Raw genomic sequence first — 26,056 nt, 5'->3', positions numbered from 1 at the left:
TTTGAAAATGAAAGTCCCTAATGAAATGTCAAACCAAACTAATCAAAGAACATCTCATTTGTTGAAGGGATTGTCAAAATAGAGCGTTGCTAAGTCGGAGTTGTGAATCTTAAAAAAATCAATCAATTTAATGATTTTTGTGAAATTGTTAATAAATGTTATATATCAGAAAGAAAAATTACTGTTCGAACATTGTTTTTACTAATCGTTCACTACTGTAGTGCTATAAATAAATTATATTTATCGTTAAGACAATAACATAATCTTGAATAATACAACCTACTGTTTTCACTTATCTCTAGTCAATTTTAAACAAGATTTCGTATTTTATTTATATTACGGAATTATGTTATACCACCATTTTAGATTAGATCTTTTAATCTTATTTGCTAAAATTATACCTACATTCAATTTTTTTTATTTTCGAAAAAGGTGTTATAAATCTTGACCGTTAATTATTCTCAAAACCATTCCATCTTTTTTCATTACTCTCTCCTCAACAAAATTATAATTTGAAGTACTTTTTCTCTTTTTGTTCTCTAAATTTGTGAAATTGAGGAAATGTTGAAAACTTATTGTAGGATAATATAAATAGAATTAACAAAAAACACGAAAAAAAAGTTTACCTAAAAAGTATATGAATTAATTGATTAGATTTCAATATAAGATGGTAGTAACAATTTTTTCCTATTTTTAAACATCAAATGAATACCGATAACCGAATAAATTTTTCTCATTTTATTTTTGATTAATGTATATTACATTTTAATATTATAATACTATTGGAAATTTGTGAATGAATAACATATCAAAGCAACTAATAACAGGAATCCTTAAAACTTTGGTTAATTAATTAGTTTCATAAATTTAAAGCCATTTCCGATTCATAATAACATGCAAATACACTCAGCAGCATCATACTGTAGCATCATTAAATATGAAGAAAAAAAGAAGAAACTGCTGTGAACAACCGCAATTGATTTAATATGCGAAGCTATTTGACGGTACCAGAAAATATCTATTCCAAAATTGATTATTGGAATTGATTTTCGAGGAGTGCACATCGTTTTATATCATGGAAGACTGTTTTGCGGTAATGGGAATAGCTTTTATTAGATCCGATTCTCGATTTGTACCAGGAAAGTTGATGAACGCAGAGATCAAAGTACTGTATGGTCCAGCTCAGATGGGATATGAGGTCAGAGCAAAAAAACTCCGTTGGATGGGGTACATAGCTAGAATGGACGAAGATAGTTGGGTGAAAAGATCCTTATTAAGAAGAAGAGGAGCGAAGAGGAAAAGAGGGTCCACGGAAATAATGCATAGAAGCATGCAGCGAAGATCTAGGAAATATAGCAAAAAAAAATTGAAAAATTACCTAATTGATAAAACCGCCTACATTGGCAAAATTAAACAAAGTAAACTCATAACAATCATCTGAACTATTTCCAGCAGTACTATTTGTACTTTTATTTATTGAATAAACCTTTAGAAGTATAATAAAAACGAGATTCTTCAAAGTAAACAGAGCAGATAACATGTGGAGCCCAATCAACCCTTTCTATAACTTCAATCCACATATCCTTGAAATCAATGTTTTATGGAAACAAATATTAAGAACTAGGATAGCTTATAATCATACATTTTCGAATTATTATCGTTTCTTTGCCGCCGCCTCTCTATGACGGGAGTCGAATTTGTTTCTGTCCCAAACAATATTAGGGAATAAAATATGGATAATTTTATTTTTTAAGGTATATTTGAAAGGTATTGTCTTCATAGCACTTCTTGTGAGCATAAATTTGAAGAAAATTGCATAAAATAATCAAAAACTTCGAACAAGTGCGGCATATTATTCTCAGAAACTTTGAATTTAAACATATCGAAGGCTTTTGACATGCCAACCTTCTAAATTAGTTAAGACTGACGGCTGACTTAGTAGCTTTCTCAAAGATTGATCCATCCAGGTCGTTATCGATGGACACACCTCACAGAGGTTTGAGGTCAACGCTGATGTTCCCCAGGGATGCATCTTGTCACCTCCTGTTCATCAACGATCTACTCGACAGAACTGTAAACCCGATCTATAGCTCTTATCTTAAAAATATTCTGGAGTGGGGTGGAAGCAATCTGATTAAGTTGAATTCAGCTGTTTTTACAAAGAAGATTTGCAGAGCAGCTCAGGATTCGGTCCTGTCTGGACATTAAATATCATCATCACCGCAAATTCGCTTGTTGGATGTTGAGGTTGGAAGCAATATGTCCTGGCTGATTTAGCCAAAGCCGTAACCTAACCAAACCTAACAAAAGCCACAAAAACTTGGAGCCCTCTTTAAGACCAAAAAGCTTTATACCCCGCAACGGTTTCTAATCCTCTACAAGACAGGGTAGAAGCAATCTAAGTTTAATGCAGCAAATACCAAAGTTACTGTTTTTATAGAAAAATTTGGCACTACAGATCAGGATTTGGTTCTATCTGGATATAAATATGACCATCACCGCAAATTTGCCTGTTGAATGCTGAGGTTGGGAGCAATATGTCAGGGTATAGTCACATAGTCGAATGAGTTAAGGCAGCTTCACACAAACTCTTTAAGACTAAAGAGCTATATACTCCGCAGCAGCACAAGTTCGATTCGTTCAACTTGCTCGAACATTTGGAGCTCGGTTTCCAGGCATAACCTGAGGATGCTCGTAGTAGTACAAACGAGAGCAATTCGACTTATAGGCGATTGAAAGTTGACCAGAAACTTGTACAGCTTAGAGCATAGAAGAAAGGTCTTTAACTTTACGCGATAGTACCATGGCAGATGCTTTTCTGAGCATTATTTCCAAGATCTACTCCACACGCGGACGTGGCTCATGAACATCGATTTCGCCTGTAGATGACCTGAACGTTAATTTATCTTTGAAGAAGTGTAAGCTTTTGAAATCTGATACCAAGGCAGGTCTTTTTCGAATACCACAACCTACAGAAATTCAAGATCAATATCCACAGGCATCTCCACACGACATGTACCACTCGAATTGTTTGAGTGTAATAACAATTATACAATTACATTAAAAGAAGCACAATTTATTATTTTATTATTATTTAAATACACTGAAGCTAAACAACAGACCATTTTTAAGTTGGAAAGTGAACATATAATATATTTTTATAATATGTGATCTGTAGGAATACTTTATCTCTGTATTATATCTTACTATAAGTTAACCCCATTTCAGGGGTTTGTTTCCTCCATTCATTCTTCCATGTTTTAAATATATTTTGATGTGAGTTGCATGTGAATTTGTTTGATCTTATATGATGATGGATGATGGATGAATTTTGTTTTCGGCAATAAGTTCCAGAAACCTATTTCAATTTCGAATGTTTATATAACAGTCGTTTCTAAAAACACCACGGTTTCGCAATGGCGAAAACCTACAACATAGGAGAAAAAGATAAAAATTAAAATCTGAAAATGTGGAATCCTAATTATTGAAATAGAACATTTATTTTTTTATTTTAATATTAAAAGATACTTTTTCAGTTTGAGTTATTATACTGTTCATATTCTTTGATAGAAGTCTACTAAAACAGCCACATTAATCAATTTGGATTAAAGATTTATGTTTTACAAAAATTTAGAGGTTGCTAATATATTATTTCGGTTTTATCCTCGTTCTACATATAATGAAGTGACCTATGATAGTTAGTGACATGTTTCATTAAACTGAACAGGTGGTGTGTACATTTTAATGGCCATTCGATTCTTCCGGGCGTCACACATGAAAAAATTCACCGTTTATTTCTTCGTACCGGTCATTTCCACTCTAACTGTATCACGTATTACCAACAAAAATCGATTAATTTTATTTCTATATGAAACGCACCCCCTTATATTTAATCATACACGGTGGTTCATTCAAAACCGTATATTTGATGGCCGATAAAAAAGTGAATCTTACAAGTTTTAAATTCTATTCAATTATAAATGATAGATTCATCGCATCGCAGATTGTTAAAGGGACCAGTTAAGTGATCATAAAACTATTTGTGGCCTGTTGTGATTATGAAACAGAGACGTACTTTGGAATTCACATTCAATTATCGAATACACGATACCAATCTTGTAAATAATCTTTTCTACTCAAATCTTGTTTAAACAAAAATACCGATTTGATTAATTTAGTTGAAATCAAATTGAGATAGTCACACAGCAGCTGCAAATTAATTTAAAGGTCTATTTTATAATTGCTCATATAGAATAGCTGAGAATATTACTAATATATTACCACCTCGAGATTAGTCCAATTCAGTTTCAATATCAATTATTAGTCAAGAAATTTGCTAAACATTTTAAAGTCGAATTTTCAAATTGAATTTAACTTTTATACAGTTGTGAGGAAAAAAATCGATTCAAGTCTCACACTCGTGATCAAAAGTCTCTGTAACTTCCATTATTTTTCTGATTCCAGCATCTTAAAGCCTAAAGCCTTATCTTTATAATGAGTGATCTATGTTGTTATTGATATTTATAATTAATTTGAAATTATATTATCAATACTTAGTGATCTCTATCCTGCAGCATTTTTAACACGAATGTTTCTCTTAAGTTCATCTCATAAATGCTCGATAGGATTATTACCAAAAACATAGCGGCAATATCAACATCCTGTAAATATTGCCGGACAAAATCAGCAATATGTGGACAATGTCCTTCATTAGGATGAAACTGGCACAGGAAATGACGTCATCCCCTAAAGTTTCTTCCATGTATCTGTTCGCCGTTAATCTCCCCATTCCGCCGTCAGTTTCAATAAAAACCAACTTGGTTTTTGCTTCCATTGAAATCCTATGCAACACTGCGCAAATCTTTCTGCAGGTATTCTGTTGATTTGTCCTCTTCTGTCGCTACCATGCAGGTAAACTTAGGAAGAGAACGAGTCCCGTTGTTCAAATTAACCAGCTGGCCCTTTTAGCTCAAGGCTAGATGCCTTAAGTCTTCTTCTGACTGTCCAGCCCCTCCTCGTATTTCTCTGAGTTCTTGTTGGACTTAAACACCTGTGAAGGCCCGATGGGCTGATAATGAATTGCTCATCTCTCTCGGATGTGGAACTATTTCTTCCGGAACCGCGTTTTCTATTAAAGAAAAGTCTTTTGGTAATCGCGGTAGTCTCTGGAAGACTACGTACTGGACGCTTCTCACTGCCCTAGCCCTCGAAATAGGGTGACCGCTTGAACAGTTTTATCACTTTTTTGTACATTTTCAGGTAGAATTCTTGTTTGCTTAACTGATAGTGGAGGGTCAAGTAGATAACTTTATATAAGGGTTAGCTACCTCTAATTAGTACTATTGTAAGAAATCATATCGTTGGACTATGAGTGCAAGAAACATTACAATATTTTATATCATTGGAAGCTAATTCTTTAAGATTTTTCTGAGAAAAATACAATTTTTTGACCAGTTTTCTTACCGGTGATTTGTGATTGCAGGGGTGTCGCTTGAGCTGATTGTATTATAGTTCAAAAATTTATAGAATATGTTAAAGTGTGAAATCAAGCCTATTATCGTTAGAACAAGTCCTGATAGAAGTTAAACCTTCATAAATTTCGCTACTGAGACTGTACTAAGTCATAAAAATAACTTTTGTGGAAACTGAATATTCTGTTATTTAGCTTTAATATTTAAGCTCAATTGAGCTAATTACGTATAGAAATAATAAGTTCTTATGCAAATAAAACAAATAAATAGTAAAATTTTGACTTCCACACTACAACGTCGGAGATTTACAAGAACAAAGACGTTTAATATAAAACGAAAATGATACAATCGACAACTGAAATTCAAGGATATCTTTCATATATTTCAAAACATAATCTAGTGAAGTATACGGCTGAAGATTATTTCTGTTAAGTCCGTACTAAAGTTGAGAGGCTGATGAGCTTTATTTAATTTTCAAAGACTAAGAATGCAGCTTAAAAAAACGGGATCTGGAATGCTTGTTATATGCGGATTAAAGGTTTTATGAATCATGCAGATTTAGTTTCAGATCTTCTTATATCTGAGAATACAGAACGCGTATTATATAGGAGGGGAAATTTTAAAGAATTTACTGGTAGGGTTATCGAGTATACAATTGCTCTGTCTCTTTGCGGCTCCTTGTTAATTATCGTGGAATAAGGTCTCCAGATTCACTTTTATTATGCATATAACTAGAGAGAATAATATGAAAAAATCACACATCAAATTTAATTAGATGATAAATCTGAAGCAGCAAAAACTTTCAAGGGATTTTTGATGCTGAAGAATTAAAACTACACGATCTATGTCTAGGGTGAATGAAATTCTTTCCATGCAAGAATGATAACTAGATAAAATACTTGGTTTGTGATAAATCAAATCTGTGCTAATTCTATCAGTGCTCTGGGGTTCCGGTAATTTGATCGGTTGTTACGTTTTTTATCAAATACTTCCTTAAGTAATTATTGTAGCGCTGTAGTCGCTTATGACCACTCACAAATTTCAAAACTTCAAAACTAAATCGCCTACCAGAGGTACGACTTCAACAAATTTTAGTAAATTTGTGGTGAAATTATTCTTTATAATCAATAGTAAGAAAAAATTGAGGATGTTTATTAAAATCTATATGATTTTAAACTACTCCTGGTATATGTGAAACCTTGATCGTTGCGTGTTTTCCGTGCATCAATATCCAATTTGATGCAACCCTAATAATTGTATACGTCCGTCGCTCAAATCTGGCCAGTTAGTAGCCTATAGCCAACGCTTTTAATCTGGGTTAAGTGGGGTCAAAAAGCGACAGAATTCTATCTATCAATTATTACAACATGCAATTGGGAACAAATCTTTGCGAATTAATTGTATTCTTTGTTTTATTATACACCTCGATTCGTTCTTTTAGGTCAGTTGAATGATTACATATATATTTTTCTGTTAAATACGTCACCTTACATCGTGGATTTGTGGATTACAACATATTTTTCCTTATAATGTGTTCATAGTCATTTCGCTGATAAATTATTCGGCTCCATGTTTCAATTAGACAAAAAACAAAAAAGATAAAATTATGGAAGAGGAAAACTGCTAATAATATCAAAAATATTGGCACATAATTGGAATTTCTGGAACGTCGTTCATATTGAACACACTGTTTACACCAATACTTACGATTACACTCTCAGACGCGCGTTTCGATAACCAAGTTATCGTCTTCAGACACTGACAGTCAACCTCTGTAACGCTGGCTATTGGTATAGCCATATAAGTTTATTTGAACTATTAGAACAGTCACAGTCCATAAACATATATACTGCGGTCCATGAGCTCTTAATCTAACAAAGATAGAAAGGAAATAAATAAATAAAAAGTGATTATTTTTCAATATGTTCTCCCTTTATTTCCGCACACTCTCCAAAACTTTTATATCACTAAAAAATATTATTTTCGTACACCGTCTATTTAACTTCATCATCACTGTCAAATATTTTGTTCCTTAACTCGGTTATCAGCTTTACGAACAAAAAAATAGACAGATCAGCGCTATATGGTGGGTGTTCAATCTCTGTGAAGCTACATTCGTGCATAGAAGCCCTGGAATGCGAGAATTGTGAATTGTCATGGAGCAAGCGCAAACCTGTACTGATTAAGTTAGGTCGCAACTGCCTTAGTAAGTCAGAGGCCAATAACCCTCGGATCGCACTTGTATGTATTTTGTGGTAGAGGTTGAGAAAATATTGATCTGTGTGTTTGCTTAAGGTTAATATGTGGTCGGCTGTCATTAGCATACCGATTATGACAAACCGGACGACTCTTTAAAGACATCAAATAACCGTGAGTAAGTTTGATTAATATAATTCTCTACTAGTGACATGTGCGAAGTAGATTGCTAGCTATTGTGAAGGCTATCATCATTTGCTTTATCTATCACGCCAATAATCTTGTATGAGTTTGGATGCTGGACTATGTTTGGAATGTTTTTAGAGGCTGCAGCTTCGTCTCCATTGTAGCCGGATGAGAATACCGTTATATCACGAGCAAAGTAAGTTTGGCGATGTGATGAATGCTTATGTTTAAAAGCTTGAAGAATACTGTATAGTTCAACAGTATAACGAAGAACACGTCGGAGGTAGGCGGAAGGAAGTTATGGGTTCGTGACTGCACATCCTAAACCAGAGTCAGTTTTGGAGTCATCATATTGGGTCTAAAATTACGAAAATATTTAATTTATGTTGAGTCATAACAGAACTTGACCTCAAATTAATGGTTATACCTATTTTATGCTGAAGTTATTGCTGTTCTGGATCGAATTAGAGAAAAAGTGCCGAATTTTAATGAAACTAATCCAAAAAATTTTAATGGGTTTATGGGTTAAGAAAATATTTCTGTTTTTTGAAAGATTTCGTTATATATAAATTCTCCTATTATAAATATAAGTATAAGAATAAAGAATGAAGTGAATTCAGACACAAACAAACGCATTTTTATAGAAACTAATTGGTGATAATCTTTTTCAGTGTGAATTGGAAAACAAACTTTGTTGTCATAAATATTAAGTAGGCGTATTTATTGTTCAGAGTCTAAAATATTGTGTTGAGATTCATTTAGTATCACAACAAATTTGACTAAATCTAGGCCTTTTTACGTTTAATATTGATGCTAAATTCAAACAGTTACATTTAAATTTTATAATAAAAATGTTTAATAGCCCTCTAAATATATGATAATAATTTTCCCATAAATTTTATTTTGTAAAAAGTACAGTGTAATATTTCTATGAAAATCGACATATACTAAAAGTTATATACACAGAAATTGTAGCATGGAAATTTCAATGTAATAAGCTCTAATTAATATAATTCTCATAAACAATTATAAAAAATATAACACATATTCTTATTACACGTAATTGTATATTACTGAACTTATTTATCTAGAAAATCGTTCAAACATTATTATAATTGGCGTTTTTATGTCTTGACAACTAAATCCTAATGAAAAACAAAAAAAAAATACTTCATACTGTGAAATATAAATATTGCTAATAATCTCTTCTGATGCAATAATGGTAATAACAAAAAATTGTCGAAGTGAAAACTATGTTTATATTTTTAATGCAATAGTTGATCGTCCAGTTTGTTATAATAATAAAAAAACGTCTGCATTCTGATTTAATCATATTCATCATAATATAATGCAAATAAAATATACGACGATAGTTCTAGAAGTACCTGACCTGACCTAGAGATGGCGGTAGTTGCTTGAAAACAACACTGTGTTAGAAAGTACAGAATCTGTACAGCATGTTTCAAATTTGAAGATACTACGTTGTTTAGCAATCATCAATAGTAAACGTTTTAGGTGAATTTGTAAACATGGAAAAAATTGGTTGTGTGATACTTTCATTTGAAAGGCGTTAGCTCAACCAATATAGAAGTTGAAGTAGATTATACTCTGGGTGAGACTGCTCCTTCATTATCAACAGTAAAATATTGGGTAGCAGAGTTTAAATTAGGACGTAGGACATGCGAAGACCACCATCGCAGTGGTCGATGAAATGAGGTGACGACTTCAGAAATATTGAAGAAAATCCACAAAGCGTACTACAAAAGAACGAACTGAAAAGGGAGAACCGGCTTCAAAGAAGGCAAAGACCGCTTCAACTGCAGGCAAGGTCATGAGCGAAGAAATCAAGCATAACGGCCGCATTTTGCTAAGAATAATGTGTTGTTTAATCAAGACAATGGACCAACTCACACATCCGTTATTGCAATGGCCAAAATTAATGAATTAAAATTTGAATTGCTACCTCATGCACCCTATTTGCCAGATTTACCTTCCTCGGATTATTTTTGTTCCCAGACTTAAAAAAAATGGCTCGGAATAAATTTTTGTATTTTCTTTGTTCGGCCAGATACTTCTGGGACCATCCTCGTAGTTGGGAGTTTTTAAAGCGTGAATTTCAAATAATCTGAATTTATTTTAAAAGCAAACAATGTCAACAATGTTTCTAAAAGACCCTGTATGCATTTATAAAATTCGACGAAATGTACAGTACCATTTTATTGCGCTCCACTCTCCATTTTAAAGAACCGTTAACTTAATTTAGGTAAGTAGTCTGCAAGATCTACCTAGAGAATTAGAAAACGAAAAAAAAATTATATTTTTACTCTAAATTTTGGTCTGTATTTTTCTAATTCCAACTAAGAACTCTTCAAAAACCATATTGTTGAATATATTCTCATTATTTGACAGGTGAATAGGATTACTGTACCTGAGTGTGACTTCAACAATTGGATTAAGGGATTACAAGGAATTAACGTACGAAATTACCAACACCTAGGAAATGAGGACCTATATATATATATCTTTTTTAATCAAGACACCTTGTAAATATCCTCATCTTTGACCTATTAAGCACTAAAACGTTCTCCCTAATAATAAAATTCACTCGTAGTAAAAAAAATTTTGACCGAAATTATATAAAATATTATAATTATAAGCGCAAAGTCCTTGAAACATCTTAGATTGGCTTATAAAATGAAAAATATATAATTATATAAATCAGCTTAAAGGATTAACTTTTATCCATGCATGGTTGTCAAATTTGTGGTTTCTTCTTCGTCATCTATTTATCTACCAGACTGCTGGTACAAGTTATATTTTTATTATGAATAAAAAAAAACGAAAATTTAATTTGCATAAAGAAATATTCATTTTGTTTACAGAGTCAAGCTCTAGCTCTCACTAGAAATTGTAAAACTCCTCCGCCGACGCCTACTGCTAGTACTAATGAAAGAACAAGTCGTGATTCAGCTGAAAGGGATCTTACACCGAATGCTGCAAGGTCATCTACTCCTCTGGAGCATAACGGATCACCACCATCAATCAAGGAAGACTTTGACAATGCCAAGAGTTCATCTGGTAAGAAAAATACTTCAAAATCAAGTGTTTTCAACCAGTACTTTATATAAAACTAAATAAAACTATAACCAGCTTTTTAATAAGTTCTATCGTTCTATCGCTAAATATTAGGTTTGTCATATTAATTTTCTCAAAGTATTGCATCTTTCTAAGTTCATGGTGTTTCCTGTATACTTTCAATTATTTATCACAGTATTTTCCATTATAGAAAAACTTGAATATTGTATAGTAATAAAATCCTTAGTTTAGGAAGATGTATAAGTGGTATAAACACTCGTTACCTTCAGCTAAAACAGTAGAAAGATGCATTTGAAAGTGCATCTACGTGAAACACGTTCAAAATGTTCATCAACGTCATGTATGATCTTCGAATAAGCGAAAACGATTTATTAGGAGCCTTCAATTAGGCAATGAGCTCAATCATTTTCACTTAACTCTTGGGTTAAAGAAATATCTAGGCAAAATGGATGCCACATTCGCTAACACCGGAATAATATAAACTCCTGTACGATTTTTCTCGGCAACATTTGGGGAGGTTTGGAAAAAATAAACATAAATGATAACTGTAGATGAGATTTGGGTCTGCAACCCTGATCCTGAATTAAAACAAGACGGACGATATGTAGTGATGCTAACCTGGTACTTTGACTCCCAAGATATTTAGGGTCTAGAAATCGAACAAAAAACTGTTAACATCAGTTTTTTGATATACAAAAGGAATTAGTCTTGTAGATTTGATAATACATGGTTTACAAAATTACTTTCCATCAAGATGACGCCCCTTCCCACATAGTTCAAAACACTAACGCGAAAATCAGTGAATTAATATATTGTTGAACCATCCTCATTATTCCCCAGATTTGGTTACCTTGGAACTGTTTACACAACCCAAAAAAATCATTTTTATCGAACAAAAAGGTACTTCTACAGTTTTCTATTTTCTCACGTCAGAGAATTGAATTAATAAATTGAAATATTGTCGGAATAAGTACTTCAAAATAACGTCTGTCTGTTAAACAATAAAATCTTTTTTTTCTATCGAACCAGAAAACTTATTGAACAACTAGGTATATATTATTTTTAATGTACTTTGATACGCAAGGGTGTACATAAGAAGCAATTGAATCATTGTTGTAAATAAGTCTTCTCTTCTGTAAAAGTATTCGTATCTTTGATTTATCACATTGAGACAACCTGTCGTTTATTTTGCGCTAAACAAATATTTAAACTTTCATAATAACGCCCAATTAGAATAAAAAAGGGTTAAACTGTAGTAATCAAAGTGTAGCCACGACATTAAAGTATTTCGATTGTGAATAGTGAGTTTTGAGATGAACATTCATGAACTGGAGGCTAATCCTAACGACGCACGGTTTCCCCTTCCCGCACCCGATCCCTCAGGCGGCTCGGATTGAAGAGGATAGTGTGGCGTTAAGCAGATTATCTTCTCATGATTGATGAAACGGCTGCACTGGATAGTCTGTACAGCCCGATCCAAAAAAGCTGATCGGATCAGGTATGCAGACATTTGCCCATATGCCGCCGGTGGACTGGCTCTTATAGTCCAGGCGATTCAATATAAAAACTAACAATTGACTCTTTCCGTTCTGGTTCATAATTCAACCTCATTTTTTTCTATACGTTTCTACAGGAGTTTTATAAGCTAATTCTGCCAAAATAGTTTTAATATTTTTATTTTGATAATTAAAAAATTGTTTCTAAATTGAATTTATAAACGATATGTTATCAGGTATGATAAAAAAATGGAAACAATCCAAATTATCAATCACATTTTCCAAAGATTAATTCTTAAAACAGCTTACTATTGATATCGAGAGTCTAAATACCATGAGGAACTAGAAAATCTCCCACCTTTCCACATAGTACTGGAAAGCTGGGGGAAATATATCCCCCAGTATGTACAAAGACGAAATTACTAAGCCTGGGGTATGGCTTAGGATGAACTTCAAGACATTATAGAACTCGAGAGCACTACACCTAGGAGCGTATGAAATAGAAGATGAAGATTGAACCCCCAAAAACCCTCTCCATGATTACGCCTGTGCGACTAGTAGAGTATAGTATGTGACATACTTTATATTTAATAAAGGAATAATATAATGCGTGATAAATATATTTTTGTAGCTACTGAATATTTGAAGGTCTTTGTTTCGTGTCTGATGCTAATCCCTTTGGATTAATTTTTGTATATGAAAAGACGAGGTTACGTTTTTTTGTTCCAATTTTATGGCAAACATTAATTTGATACTTATTTACTAAAGACTAAATTCAAATAGATCTGAGTTATTTGAATAAATCAGATAAACTCATTTTGTTAAGTAAAATTATACAAGATAATGTATGCTTAAATAAAGATAATGCTCATTGCATGAAATGTTTCTCCCTTCCATTGTGAAAATCCACAATTCAATTACTGACAATCTAAATATCTGTAAACAATATCATTTACGTTTGACTATTGTTTAGTGGACAAATCGTCTATCTATAATACTACTAGCATTTCGGACAGTTGACTTTGTACTATTATGGCATTTCAATCAACAAAATTTCTATTTTGATATTATGTACAAACATACTTATCCTTTATGTAGAATATTGAGGTACAAGGTACAAGAGATTATTTATCGGATTACCTGCCTATCGGAATTGTTCAGTTAATTTGTTGTGTACAACAATCGTCAACCAAACGTAGTTCGGTCCATGAATTTTTAGTCTAATATAAAAACAAACTGTGATTATTTACCAATAGGTATATTTTCCCTTTATTTCCACACACTTTTCAGATGGTCTGATTGACTGAAGTTTCTACGCCACTATAATATACGATGCATCTTTAGAAAGCATCTTGGAAAGCGGAGCAGTTTGGACTGGAGTATTGTCATGGAATAAAAGCACACGCCGACTGATTTTGCCGTGCCCTTTTTTTGATGTTTTAATGCAGCTACCTTAGGCCCAAGTTTAAACCTCAAATGTCGGTTTACACGTTTTATTGATGGTGTTTACTAAAAAATTTTAATTTAAACGTTCTGGGGTCTGGGGGTAGTTTTAACATGAAATAGAGGATTCGAAGTTAACTTTTTCATATTGTTTACATTTTTACAATATTATTAAAGATTTTAGTAAAATCACTGAATATTCGCACTTTATATTTGATGAACTCGACAATGATGATGAAGAATTTTTCAACATTGTCGACGCGCTGACAAAACAAAAGATATTCGTTCTAAGGCGAATCTTTAAATTGTCCCATATTTTCTAAATTTTTCGTGGTTCTATAAAAAACATGACCGGTTTTGTTAAATCATTCCCCTGCCAACTACCAATTTTTTTCCTTTTCCTTTCAAGTAACCGTATCACTTTTTTCGGATTCCTCTCTCTTTGTAGTTCTTTACTACTTCATAAAAATTGACGATCTTTTTGATCTTTGTTCATACAACTTCCTCAAACAATTCTACTTTAATACAAATATCGGAAAAATGTCTGTTTAATTGTGAAGTGTAATATAGAGCAAACTTATTTATTCTTGGCTCAAACTAGAGTGTAAATCATAGTTAAAATTTAATCTCCAGTTTCACCCTAGGTTTTAAAATTGGTCATTCGGAAGTCATAATAATATGCAGTGTTCACGGTTGTATTTGATTCCTAAGAGTTAATTAAAAAGTCCCAAAATATTGTAGCCTTCACTTTATTAATGCTTTTTGTGACCTTCGCTTTTTTTGGCACGGGCTCTCTTTTCCGATGCAACTCTATGGAATTTCTTTTGCATTTCGGACCATAGTAAAGACAATAATTTCATCACCTGTTACTATTGGTCGAATTAAATTTTTTTGGTCCTCATGGCAAAGGTCTAAAAATCGCTCACTACATTCTATTCGACGTTTCTTTGGAACTACGCTAAGAATTCGAGGCATCCACTTTTCAATTTTTGTCATATTAAAATGTTCATTAGAATTCTTAGAATTTTTTCCATTAGTTTTTTGTAGTAGTCACTTAGGGCACGTGGGCCATCTTCTAATGATTCCCGCGCCCACATGAACAATTTTTAATTGATGGATAGAAGTCACCGTAAATAGCCTCCATTCTGTTTTTGATTTTTGTTGGTGTTGATCCATCTTTAGTCAAAATTTTCATAACAAAGCGAATCTCAATTTGAAACATGTTTCAAAACAACTGAACTGAGTACTTGTTAGAGCTGCACTATAATAAAATGGATCAAAGCAACAAGTTGTCGCTGACGCTTGAATGAAGACGTGTTATATAGTTAAAGATGATGTGGTGTGTTATATAGTTAAAGATGATGTGGTGTGTTATATAGTTAAAGATGATGTGGTGTGTTATATAGTTAAAGATGATGTCCACCTAGAACACTACCGTCCAGCTTAGCGTAATAATCCATTTCAAGCTTATTAAGAAAATGTGGAAAGAATGGAATAGTGGAAAGTTCTCTTTTACAGTAATTGAAAAAATCATTTGGATGCTCGTCAAACTGAAAATCAAAGTCAAATATATTGGTTACTATACAACAACTAATTTTTAATTTGATTATTGCTAAAATATAATTTATACATACTGTTCACTACCATCATATCAATACTTTCAAGTACACTGTTCGGTGTCCTCAAGCTTCCATCGGTTCATATAAAGTTCGAAGATGAGGAAATGAAAAAACCACTGATATAAATCAATAATCCCAATATTATCAATCTGAATTATGTCCGCCACTGTGCATGATAAGTGGTAAATATCTGTGCGCCTCTGGTAGCCCAGTTAAAGCTGGATTAAGCTGAAGGTAGGGGATTAAAGGAAGCTGGGATTAGAGGGACCCTGGCCTTTTCTCCCACTTTTGAGACAGGAAGTTGGAGATTAAAACTCGCCGGCGATTAGCATTTTCTGTTATCAAATATAAAGCAAAAATTTTGTATATAATATCGATATAGTACGTTTCATAATTTATAAGGAGCATTCGATTTGTAGACATAATTGTTAGACATTGAGCGAGACCACCTACAAAACATTACATGCCATTCCTTGCAAGATGTTTATTATTATGCTGGATGGTACATTATATAAGGTTATTGTTATTGTATGATGGCTACCACTAAACAAAACTAACCTTTTATGCAACTTAATGTCAGCGAGCAACAAAAATCACAAATCAGCAAGAAGGTCAATAAACTGATCTGGTTTGTTGTTGAACCAAAACATATTTTTCTCTAAATGTTGTTGTTATTGAGAGATCTTGAATGAATCGAGCTTCATTGCATGTTATCTTGATTAAGACGGGACCTTCATCGTTTTTATTAATATCTACAGAATTTTTTCCAGTGTATTTTAATCGCACCGGATCTAAATCAAATCTTCTATTTTAATCTTAAACTCTGTCTGTTTATATATTTGATTTATTAATATAATCGGGGGAATGTTCTGCAGTGTCATCTTGGATATATTTATATTATATTACACCTCGGATTAAGGATCCCCTTGCTAGAATAAATTAACAATTAAGGTTTAACACATTTTTCCTACACTGAGAAAAATTAAATTGTACTCTCGTACTGGTTCTACCGTCGCTTGAGTGGACCTTTAGCAGTTCATTGGTCGCTCTTACTTGGAGAATTCTGAAAAATGATTCTCCCACTAGAAATTGTATGTATACATATGTGTGATTCACCAATTTTCCATTTTGAAATTATTTTTAAGCAACTATTTTGGTCCCCTGTATAAATAAACTGGAAGTTTACTACTACGCATTAAATATAATTAAAGTATCAGTTTTTGTTTGGAACCTTTAATGGTTATATTATGTATTTCTCTTTATTTATTCTCTTTATAACAAATCTAATTTTCAAAAAGTGCAAACTTAACAATACGGAAATACCCACATTTTATAAAAATTATTCACCAGTTTTTATTGGAAAGTGGAAATTTTTTAAATCACAATGAACTGGTTTTAAAACGGTTTTATTAGAGTCTGCAGAAAAATTCATTCTGTATCAGTTTTTGTTTCGAACCTATAACCTAACCCAACATAACCAAACATAACCCAACATAACCCAAACATAAACCAACATAACCCAGATTAACCTAACCTAACAACCTAACATAACATAAAATAACCTTACATATCCTAACAATTAGCATTTTCTAAATACAATTTTCCGACTTTGCGTTGTTGGCGAGACGGAGCTCTATGGATGAAACGTAGGTCCATCACTTCACTCCCGAAACAAAAGAACAATCAAAACAATGGGATGAAAAGGAAGAACCGACTCCGAAGAAGGCAAAGATCTTCCATCTGCAGGTAAGGTCATGGCGTCGGTTTTTTGGGTTACGCATGGGAGAATTGTCATTAACTATCTTGAAAAAGGAAAAACTATCAGCAGCGAGTATTATACGAACTTATTGCAACAACGACGAAATCAAGCAAAAACGGCCGCATGTGGCCAAAATTTTTGTGTTTTTTTTATTGGGTCTGGTACTTCTGGAACCACTCTCGTAATGTGGGTATTTGATTATTGGAGTAAGTTGGAGTGTAGGAAATATTACTTCTGGTTCGGTTTCCAAAACAGACACGTACCTTAGCCTTAAAATTCCTGTCCAGTAGAGACTTCCGTTAGATATCCTTTCTTTGAGAATTCCGTTTGCCCTAAATTCCTTATCATCATAAGTAACTAGAAGATTTTATATGTATATAGTATTGTTCGGCTGTATAAAAATAGATTTTGTTGAAACACTATGTTGAAAGTATCTAATATTGCTGAAATGAACTTTTGTCGTAAAAGTACATTAGGTTTCTTTGAATGAAATTATATACTTGATCGACAATTGTAATATAGTAATTATCTCTGTATTTTGTAATGATTATTTATATTATAACTTATCATATGACAATAATAATTGCAATACAGAATTTAATAACTACCATGAAAATCAATAGGGCTTAAATCGAAATATTGTAAATAATTACAAACGATATTAATACGCAACATGAAATATGTACATTAATGTAATCTCTGTATTAGCTTTATTCCTATAGTTCGATTGAAATACATTGAGAAAAAGTTACATGGCATTGAAAATAAAAAAATTATTCTTTAAAAACTGAAACCAATAGGTCAGATTCATTATTTTGAAATAATTTCGATTTATTTTTAAGGTTTGTTAGATTTTATAACTTTGTAAACAAAAATTGTTTATTTACTTGACAATTAGACAAGCCCTTTTTTATGTCAATTAGATCAAAATTAAGATGGTACGATTTGCCGTCCTTACTTATCGGCTTGCTTAGTAGCTTTTTCAAAGCCGATCCATCAAGGTCTTTATCGATGGGCACACCTCAGAAAAGGTTTGAGGTCTAGTGGCATCTTGTAACCTACTCTCTTGCTCAGACCACCACCATAAATACCGATCTTGAACATTCTGGAGTGTAGTGGAAGCAATCTAAGTTTAATACAGCAAAAACCCAGGCTGCTATTTTTACAAAGAAGGCTGGAGCTTCAGCTCAAGATTTGGTTCTGTCTGGACATGATATATCACCATCACCCGGCTTCCAATCATACCCTGAATATGCTCGACTCAATACAGAAGAGAGCAATTCGACTTATTGGCGATCCAGAGTTGGCAAGAATCTTAGAAGGCTTAGACCATAGAAAAAAGTCGCCGACCTGATTCTGTTTTACATACTACCACGTCAGATGCTCTTCCGAGCTGTCCAACATGATCCCACCTAGAGCAGTTTCTGCAAGACCTATTCGACAGGCAAGAGTTTAAGATCAATATCCTCAGGCATCTCCACACGGCAAGCAACACTCAAGTTACTCCAATGTAAAAGGGTTTACCCTATTGCTTCCTTTTTACATTAAAAAAAATGGAAATAAGAAAAAGTATTTATAATTTGGTTGGATAGATCTCTAAACCTGACGCATTTTTTAAAACCAAAGTATTTCACGCAGAAGCATTTACTGCGCTATAGCCGAATGTCTAAACCTCTATCTGTTCATCTTTTTCTTTAATATGTTATTTATCATTTTTTCCCGATAATTATTTTCTTTCAATGCAGTTTTTGCTTTTTGGATAGCTAAGCATCTAAATTCAGGATTTGTTTCGTGGCACACACAATAATTATTGGATATGTTTTTTCAAGGTACATGATTCTGCAGAATACTTTTTAAGCTTCGATATTACACTCCACCAAATTCAAATCAATGAAATTCGTCGTAAATCGGACTAAATATAAACAAATGCGTAATGCTAATGCAAATAATTATACTGTAATTTTTAAATACAATCCAAATTTCAGTATTTGCGTTTATTATTTCAAATTTATCTAGTCTAACATTGTATTATAAAATTTGTCTGTTATAATTGAATATAAATGTATCAAATAAATACTAAAAATAGATATACAGGGTGTTCCGAGACTTGATGCAAAAAATTCGGGAGGGAAGAGATGACGCGAAAATAATGCTATGACATAAAAAATGTTTTCTCATACAACCCCTCGTTTTACTTACATCAGGGGAGTGAATCAATTTGGACACTAATAAACCAAATCTCAACAAAAGAATGGAAATTTCTTCTCAACTTATATAGTAGTCGTTTATCATAACTTAGTTTCCAGTACTTTAACTCCGAAATTACCGATTTAGATAATTTTAATAAAAAATTGTGATTAAATAAATTTGACTTGGAACAGACTCAGAGTATTGAATATCCCTCGTATATTAAGCTGTATAAATTCCAGATAAACGACGTAATCGCTCACGTTGCTTTCCCATCACGATGTTTGTTTCTTGGTTGTATTTGAGATTATTTTATCCTAATCTCATAGTCCAAAAATAGCGTAAAATACCAGTAAAACTGTTAAGGGTGCTCTAGTTGTAAATATCTTCTAAATCTGGAAAATTTGTATTTTGCTTTTATCGAAGAACTCATTTTTTAAAATAATAAGGATTGTACTTAGAGGGATCTCCTCCTATATCTAAGGATGTTCTATATTACAACAATTTTGTCTAGGAATTCGAAATCGAGTGGAGTTATGAGTCAAATTTACACAGAACACAATTTTACGTTTGAAATAAGATCCTACTACCAATCTTAACAATTTTAGGCACTTCAATCTCAATCGCACTTTCGTTCACTTACAGCTGCAGTGAGCTTTTAATGCTTATGTTATAATTTTTAACTCCTACTTCTCTTCGACTATAAGATGCAAACCCATTTTATGGTACCATCAAACGGATTTTTTCAACTTCATTAATTCTGTACATAGTTTCTGTTGTTATGGCTCAAGAAGTGTTCCACTACCTCTAGAGTGTGTATATTGAATATAATGAACGTGCAACAACATCTGAAACTTATTTCGACATATATGAACATATCGTAGATTATTTCTGATCATAGTACATGCAAATTAGGCGAATTTCAACTAAAACCTTAAATCAAATTGGGCGGTTTCTATTTTCTTGATTCTGGAAGGGTAAGAGATACTGAATAAGTCTTGCAATTCATAACAAAATTACGAGCTCGGATTTTCAAAATTTTGGGACTTGAAACTCAAAACAATTTTGAATCCCGAGTAACTGGAAAACTATGAGGAAATCGAAAAAAACTGCCGTAACAAAAAAAGTGTAGTGTACAAAATTCTCTACAAAAAAGTATCCGAGGTATTTGTTCGTAACCTCAAAATTTTCACTTTGAAATGGGTTTATACACTCAAAAATATTTTGAATTACGAAAACTCGAAAACTATGAAGAAATCGAAGAAAACTGCCGTAACAAAAAATGTAGAGTTCAAAATTCTTTACAAAAAAGTGTGTCAGATATTTGTTCCTAACCTCAAAATTTTCACCTTGAAATGGGTTTAAACATTGAAAAATATTTTGAATCGCGATAACTCCAAAACTATGAGGAAATCGGAACAAACTGTTCAAACTAAATGAAACACTCTTCATACAATCTATTTTTGAGGACTCTCAAAAATAGATTCCACATCCCTTTGATTCCTTTGATATTTTAAATATCTGATTAACCGATACGAGAAAGTGGACCTATAAGATTGTGAACCATAGCAATTGTATATTTCTGGAAAACAGCGATAACACGCATCAATAACTAAACTTAATCCTTAGCTAAAATTAATCCTTACATTATCGAGATTAGGCCGACGACTGGAGAAGGTTTATAATAATTGTATTCCCGCCAATTGCTCGTTCCAAGCGAGTCGAATACTTTCCAAATCAGAGTCAGTAGCTAAAGAAATTTACCAAAGAATATCCGATTATGATCCTGCGGTGATAGTGATAATTTTTAATGCATTATCCTTTTTTGATGGTCTTTCATTACAAACTAGTTAGATTGCTTATTTAAGACGCAACCCCTATAAATATATGAGAATTTTGACTATTGTACACTTTTCACACAAAGCCAAAAATAAAAGATATTTGTTATTGAGAGTACAAATGATAATATAGAGTACAAAAAATTGAAAATTTACAAATAAACAACCAGAATAATGCGACAATTTCGGAAAATATATAACTTCAATTCAACAAAAAAGTATTTAATATTAAATTTAATTTTTTCATATTGTTATATTTGTACTCAGTATTCAATGGCTATTTATATTTTTATTATTGGCAGCTCTGAATGTTTCTGATACTGCACTGACATTTTCAATGTTAATTTCACATTGTTGGAGATAACCTCAAACAAAGCATTTTGTCATTCAAGAGTTTATATGTTTTATGAAATTGATTGAAATACAACCCCAGTTAAATATTTTCATTGTTTTTCAAAATTTTTGATGTGAATTATCATGATAAGAGGACATCAATAAACGTATTACATCATTACATCATATAGCGAGGTAGCGCCATCCTGTAACATTGTTAAAAACAGGTATGTATAATGAATTCAAACTTAGTCGATGTTCACTTCAGGATGAAATCAGTGAAGGCCCTCCAAAATAGAGGTTCTAAAACTGATTCAATAAGGTATCATGATACATTAAAGCATCAGTATGACTTGCATTAACAATATACTACATTTCCATTTGGCAGTTGAATACATTTTTCCTATTGGATCCTTCATAATCTAGTAAGTGCTCGAAAGCAGACTTACGCCGACTGGTGCATAAAAATGTAGAAAACTTGTACTAAATTTGGATTAAGAACGATAAACCTAAGCATGTGAAGAATCATGGATCTAACCCAAAAGACGAGCCATATCCAATAAAAGTTGTCGATCGAAGGAACCCACTGAAGTAAATGATTTCTTTGGTCATGTGGCAATAATGGGATTGAAGTAGCTTAAAACTCCTAATGGTACACAACCAAAAATCAAGGAAGGGAAGGAATTAAAAAATCGTTAAAAATATGCAAAACATGACAATGCTATTGATGTTTTAACCAGTTGAAAGGCCTAATTGGTGGACCATAGAGTCTTGATTTATGATCCATTAACTTCTTTTTATTTCATTAAATAAAAAACAATCTATATTTCCAACGAGTTTACAACACTAGAAGAAACCTTTTTAAATTCAAAACGCATATCTTGGAGCCACCTCAGTCTGGAGTTGTAAAAAAACTTCAAAATTGGACAAAAAGCATGGAAAAATATATTTATATGAAGATCATTTTTCGAAACAATTAGACACTTGTTTTTTATTGTCAAACCAGAAATGGAAATAGCAACTAAGTCATTTTAATTCCTTGAGAAAGTCATTACGATACACTGAGATAGAAATAATAATATTAACAATAATAATAATAATAAATCGTCTTTATTCGGCTGATATATGTACATAATACAATTTACAAGTATACAATATGCAGACATCATGCAACAGGAATCTTCCATCTAACCACTTCCAGCCGCTTATCTATGCAAAAGAACTTTATACAGTCTCAACTATAAATAATTACAAAAACTCAAAAAAGATGAAGTTAGTTAGAGGAACAAAAGTGGGTCAATTATTAAACCCTGCTACACACCACATACTATTACGCCAGCCTCAGATGAACTCTGATATGTGCGAAATCTCTGTCTTCTTCCTTCCAAGTAACATTCAAAGAATTTACAAGATATTTCGTCAAATCCCAGATATATCAACTTTGCAGAAAGATCATGATCCAACACATCAAATGCCTTGAATTAATCCAATAAGACGAATATGACAGCCTTCTCCTTATCCAATGCTCTTATTATGTTGTCAGTGATATTTAACATTGCAGTTGCTGTGTTACGTCCCCTACGAAGCTTATTTTTCTGTAAAAAAGAGTTCATCCGGGTTTGCATTGCTCGTTCGAGGACTTTTGAAAGTACCGGTAACATATAGGACGCAAATCTTTTAAATCCATTGGATTATGTACTTTAGGTAGTGGACAAACTAAAACCACTTTCCAACCGTTAAGAAAGTAACCACTTTCTAGACTAGAATTTATAATATACGTCAAGGGATTTAGCACTGTGGCAAGCATCTGCAGCGTAAGACCATAATTTCCAGCCGCGTTTGATTGAATTGTAAATACATGGTTAAGAATTGATTCAGGAGATTCCATAACAAGGTTAAACTTTCTGCAATCAATGGCTATTGTAAAAAGCAAACTTCTCATGACATACATGGGACTTATTGAATACGCTGAGAAGGTACTTATTTATTTCATTGGCCTTTTGAATACTTGTAGGCAGATTTGTGGATGTTCTTGAATTGGAGGGAATATTCATATTTCTTGAGCTCTCCAAAGTGCCTTTATATCATTTAAACCTTCCAGATATTCAAGACATACTCGTTTTTTTCTTCTGACTGAGTCAGATGCAAGATTTCTCAATTCTTGATATGCCTCCCAGTTTTCTGAAGAGGTGTTTTTTTTTGAACTTAAAAAGTGCTTTATCTCTCAGGCTCATTAATGTCTTGAAGGCATGGGTTGATCAAGGAGCAAGGGGCTTAGTTAATCGAACTGTTCTTAAAGGTAAATGCTTTTCAAACAAAGACACAAGATGGATAATGAAGAAGTTTACCGTGGTACATACAAGAAATCATAGCGAAATTTGTCTTCATCAGATCCTGTGAAATTTCGAAATGGTATATATTTCTGAGGATTTTTTATAACTGATATTCACACAAGTTGTCCAACTTTGTGTTGAAAAAATGTTTTGGTTTACCATGTCTATAAACTATTACATATTTATTAATATTGTGTGTGTGTGTGTGTGGATAGAAATCTTCTCTCTATTTATCAGATACAAGATTCTCGTATTATATTTGTTCGCTACATTTCGTTATTTCAAAGTGAATGTTTGAGGGATTGCTCTATTTTTAGAGGATCGTTTATATCCCTTGACCCCCTGTTGCACGTTGTTGGTTTTCTCATCGTGCGACCTCAACATATCGCCGGATTAGCGGTCTGTCTGATCCCGGATCATGCCCCATTTCGAACCATGCACACACGACTTAAATGTCGTCAAGGTGATTTTTCTTCTCTTTTTACACCAGGATACGGGACTACTAAAGAGAGATTAGACAACTATACAGATATTTCTCAACGTTTCTGTCAATCGGAGCAAACGGAAACTTTTTTTATTAATTCGAGATTGTTTGTATCTCTAGTTTGTTACAGTGACCTAAAAAATCAATTACTTTCCATGGAACGAAATATTAACGGTGGATTAATCACAAAATTATAAGATTTATTTCATTATCTCCGTTTAATTGGTAATTATTTTTTATGGATAGGAATATATTTCGAATAAAATCGTTCTAAATTTTCCTTTTTATTACTCACGTTTTAAATAGTTATCTACAGTGTGTTATTTGGATAATTCGAAAGTTGAAATACTAATAATTTCATCTTTTTTGAAATTCTCCATTAGAAAATGGTTTCTGCTCAATATAACAGTATACATTTGATGTAAAAAATTTGGGAGAGAGTATATGACGTGAAAAAAATTTTCTCATACGGCCCCTCGTTCTTGACTTATAAGCCTTTAAAGCTGCGAAATCAGAACTTATATTCAAGTATATTTTCTAAATTATACATTCGAACATTATGAATTTTCAATGGATGTTTACATATGTTCATGAAGTGTGTTTAACTGAATAAAAAATTCTACACCACCCTCTTAAGGCCAGGACTGGCTCATGCCCAATGGTTTTACCGTAACTGTTACAAGGACAACCTGTAAAATTTAACGATAGCAAAAATGAATTTTTCAATCGATTTTTCAACGAAAAGATATTCTTTGTTTAAGTCGATAAAATTTATAGTTTAGAAGATATGTCGATTTTTAGATCGTTGTGCATGCCAAGGAAACTCGCTATAAAGAGAGATTCTGAAATAAATTATCATAAATTGTAATTATTTATTGAAAATTCTTAATCGGAAAACCCTGTATACATATAAGAATTTTCACATGTACATTTAAAACGTAATATTGTTATTCTTTCTAGTTTTCTTGTGGATACTTAGGTTTGTGTCTTTATTTAATCATTTGTGTATTTGCTTCTTAGTTTTTTGCAAGCTTTTGTCTATAAATTTTCTGACAATAAAGCTTTTCTCTTCCCATTTCAAGTAAATATAGTCCAAAATTCAGCATATTCTCAATTTACTTTTATAACTTGACCATCATAGCTTGACACTCGACCTTCAGAATTTTAAGAAGCCCTGTGATTAACTGTTTGGTACTTATATCATAAAAACGCCATAGACGTAGTAAATTTTCTTAGTTTTCTGTTGATTTATGTTACGATCCACTTTTGAACTGGAATTTAAATGAAATTTCAAATTGCCGAAACAGTTATGGAATTTAAGAAGGGAAAACAACACAACCAATTACATCATTTGTCTAAGTACGAGGCTTGTCCATACACCTCATACAGTTAGAAATGAATATTCACGAGAGGAACGGTTTTTTCATTCGATATTTATCTCACTCCATACTGTTTATTATAAAAACGTACTGCGTCGTCAATCAACAAATATGGTTAAAAGAAAGTGAAGCAATTGTACGTTCCATATAGTTAGACCTCTAGTCTTAATAAGATTCAGTTAGGTGCAGGAATTTCCACATATGAAAACGACATTAGTACTAAATTTTTAAAATGT

The 26,056-nt window shown here is 32.5% G+C and overlaps 1 protein-coding gene across 1 annotated transcript in view; it reads left to right on the top strand.

Annotated features, from left to right (window-relative positions):
- Positions 1 to 26,056, top strand: part of LOC130451692 (uncharacterized) — a 70,162-nt gene that overhangs the window by 15,859 nt on the left and 28,247 nt on the right. Inside the window, exon 2 of the mRNA XM_056790875.1 lies at positions 10,736 to 10,931. Coding sequence (XP_056646853.1) covers positions 10,736 to 10,931 — 196 coding nt within the window. The remainder of the gene's footprint in view (positions 1 to 10,735; positions 10,932 to 26,056) is intronic.

The sequence above is a fragment of the Diorhabda sublineata genome, chromosome X, assembly GCF_026230105.1.
Source record: "Diorhabda sublineata isolate icDioSubl1.1 chromosome X, icDioSubl1.1, whole genome shotgun sequence".
Classification (NCBI taxonomy): domain Eukaryota; kingdom Metazoa; phylum Arthropoda; class Insecta; order Coleoptera; family Chrysomelidae; genus Diorhabda; species Diorhabda sublineata.
This window is presented reverse-complemented; position numbering and strand designations above follow the sequence as displayed.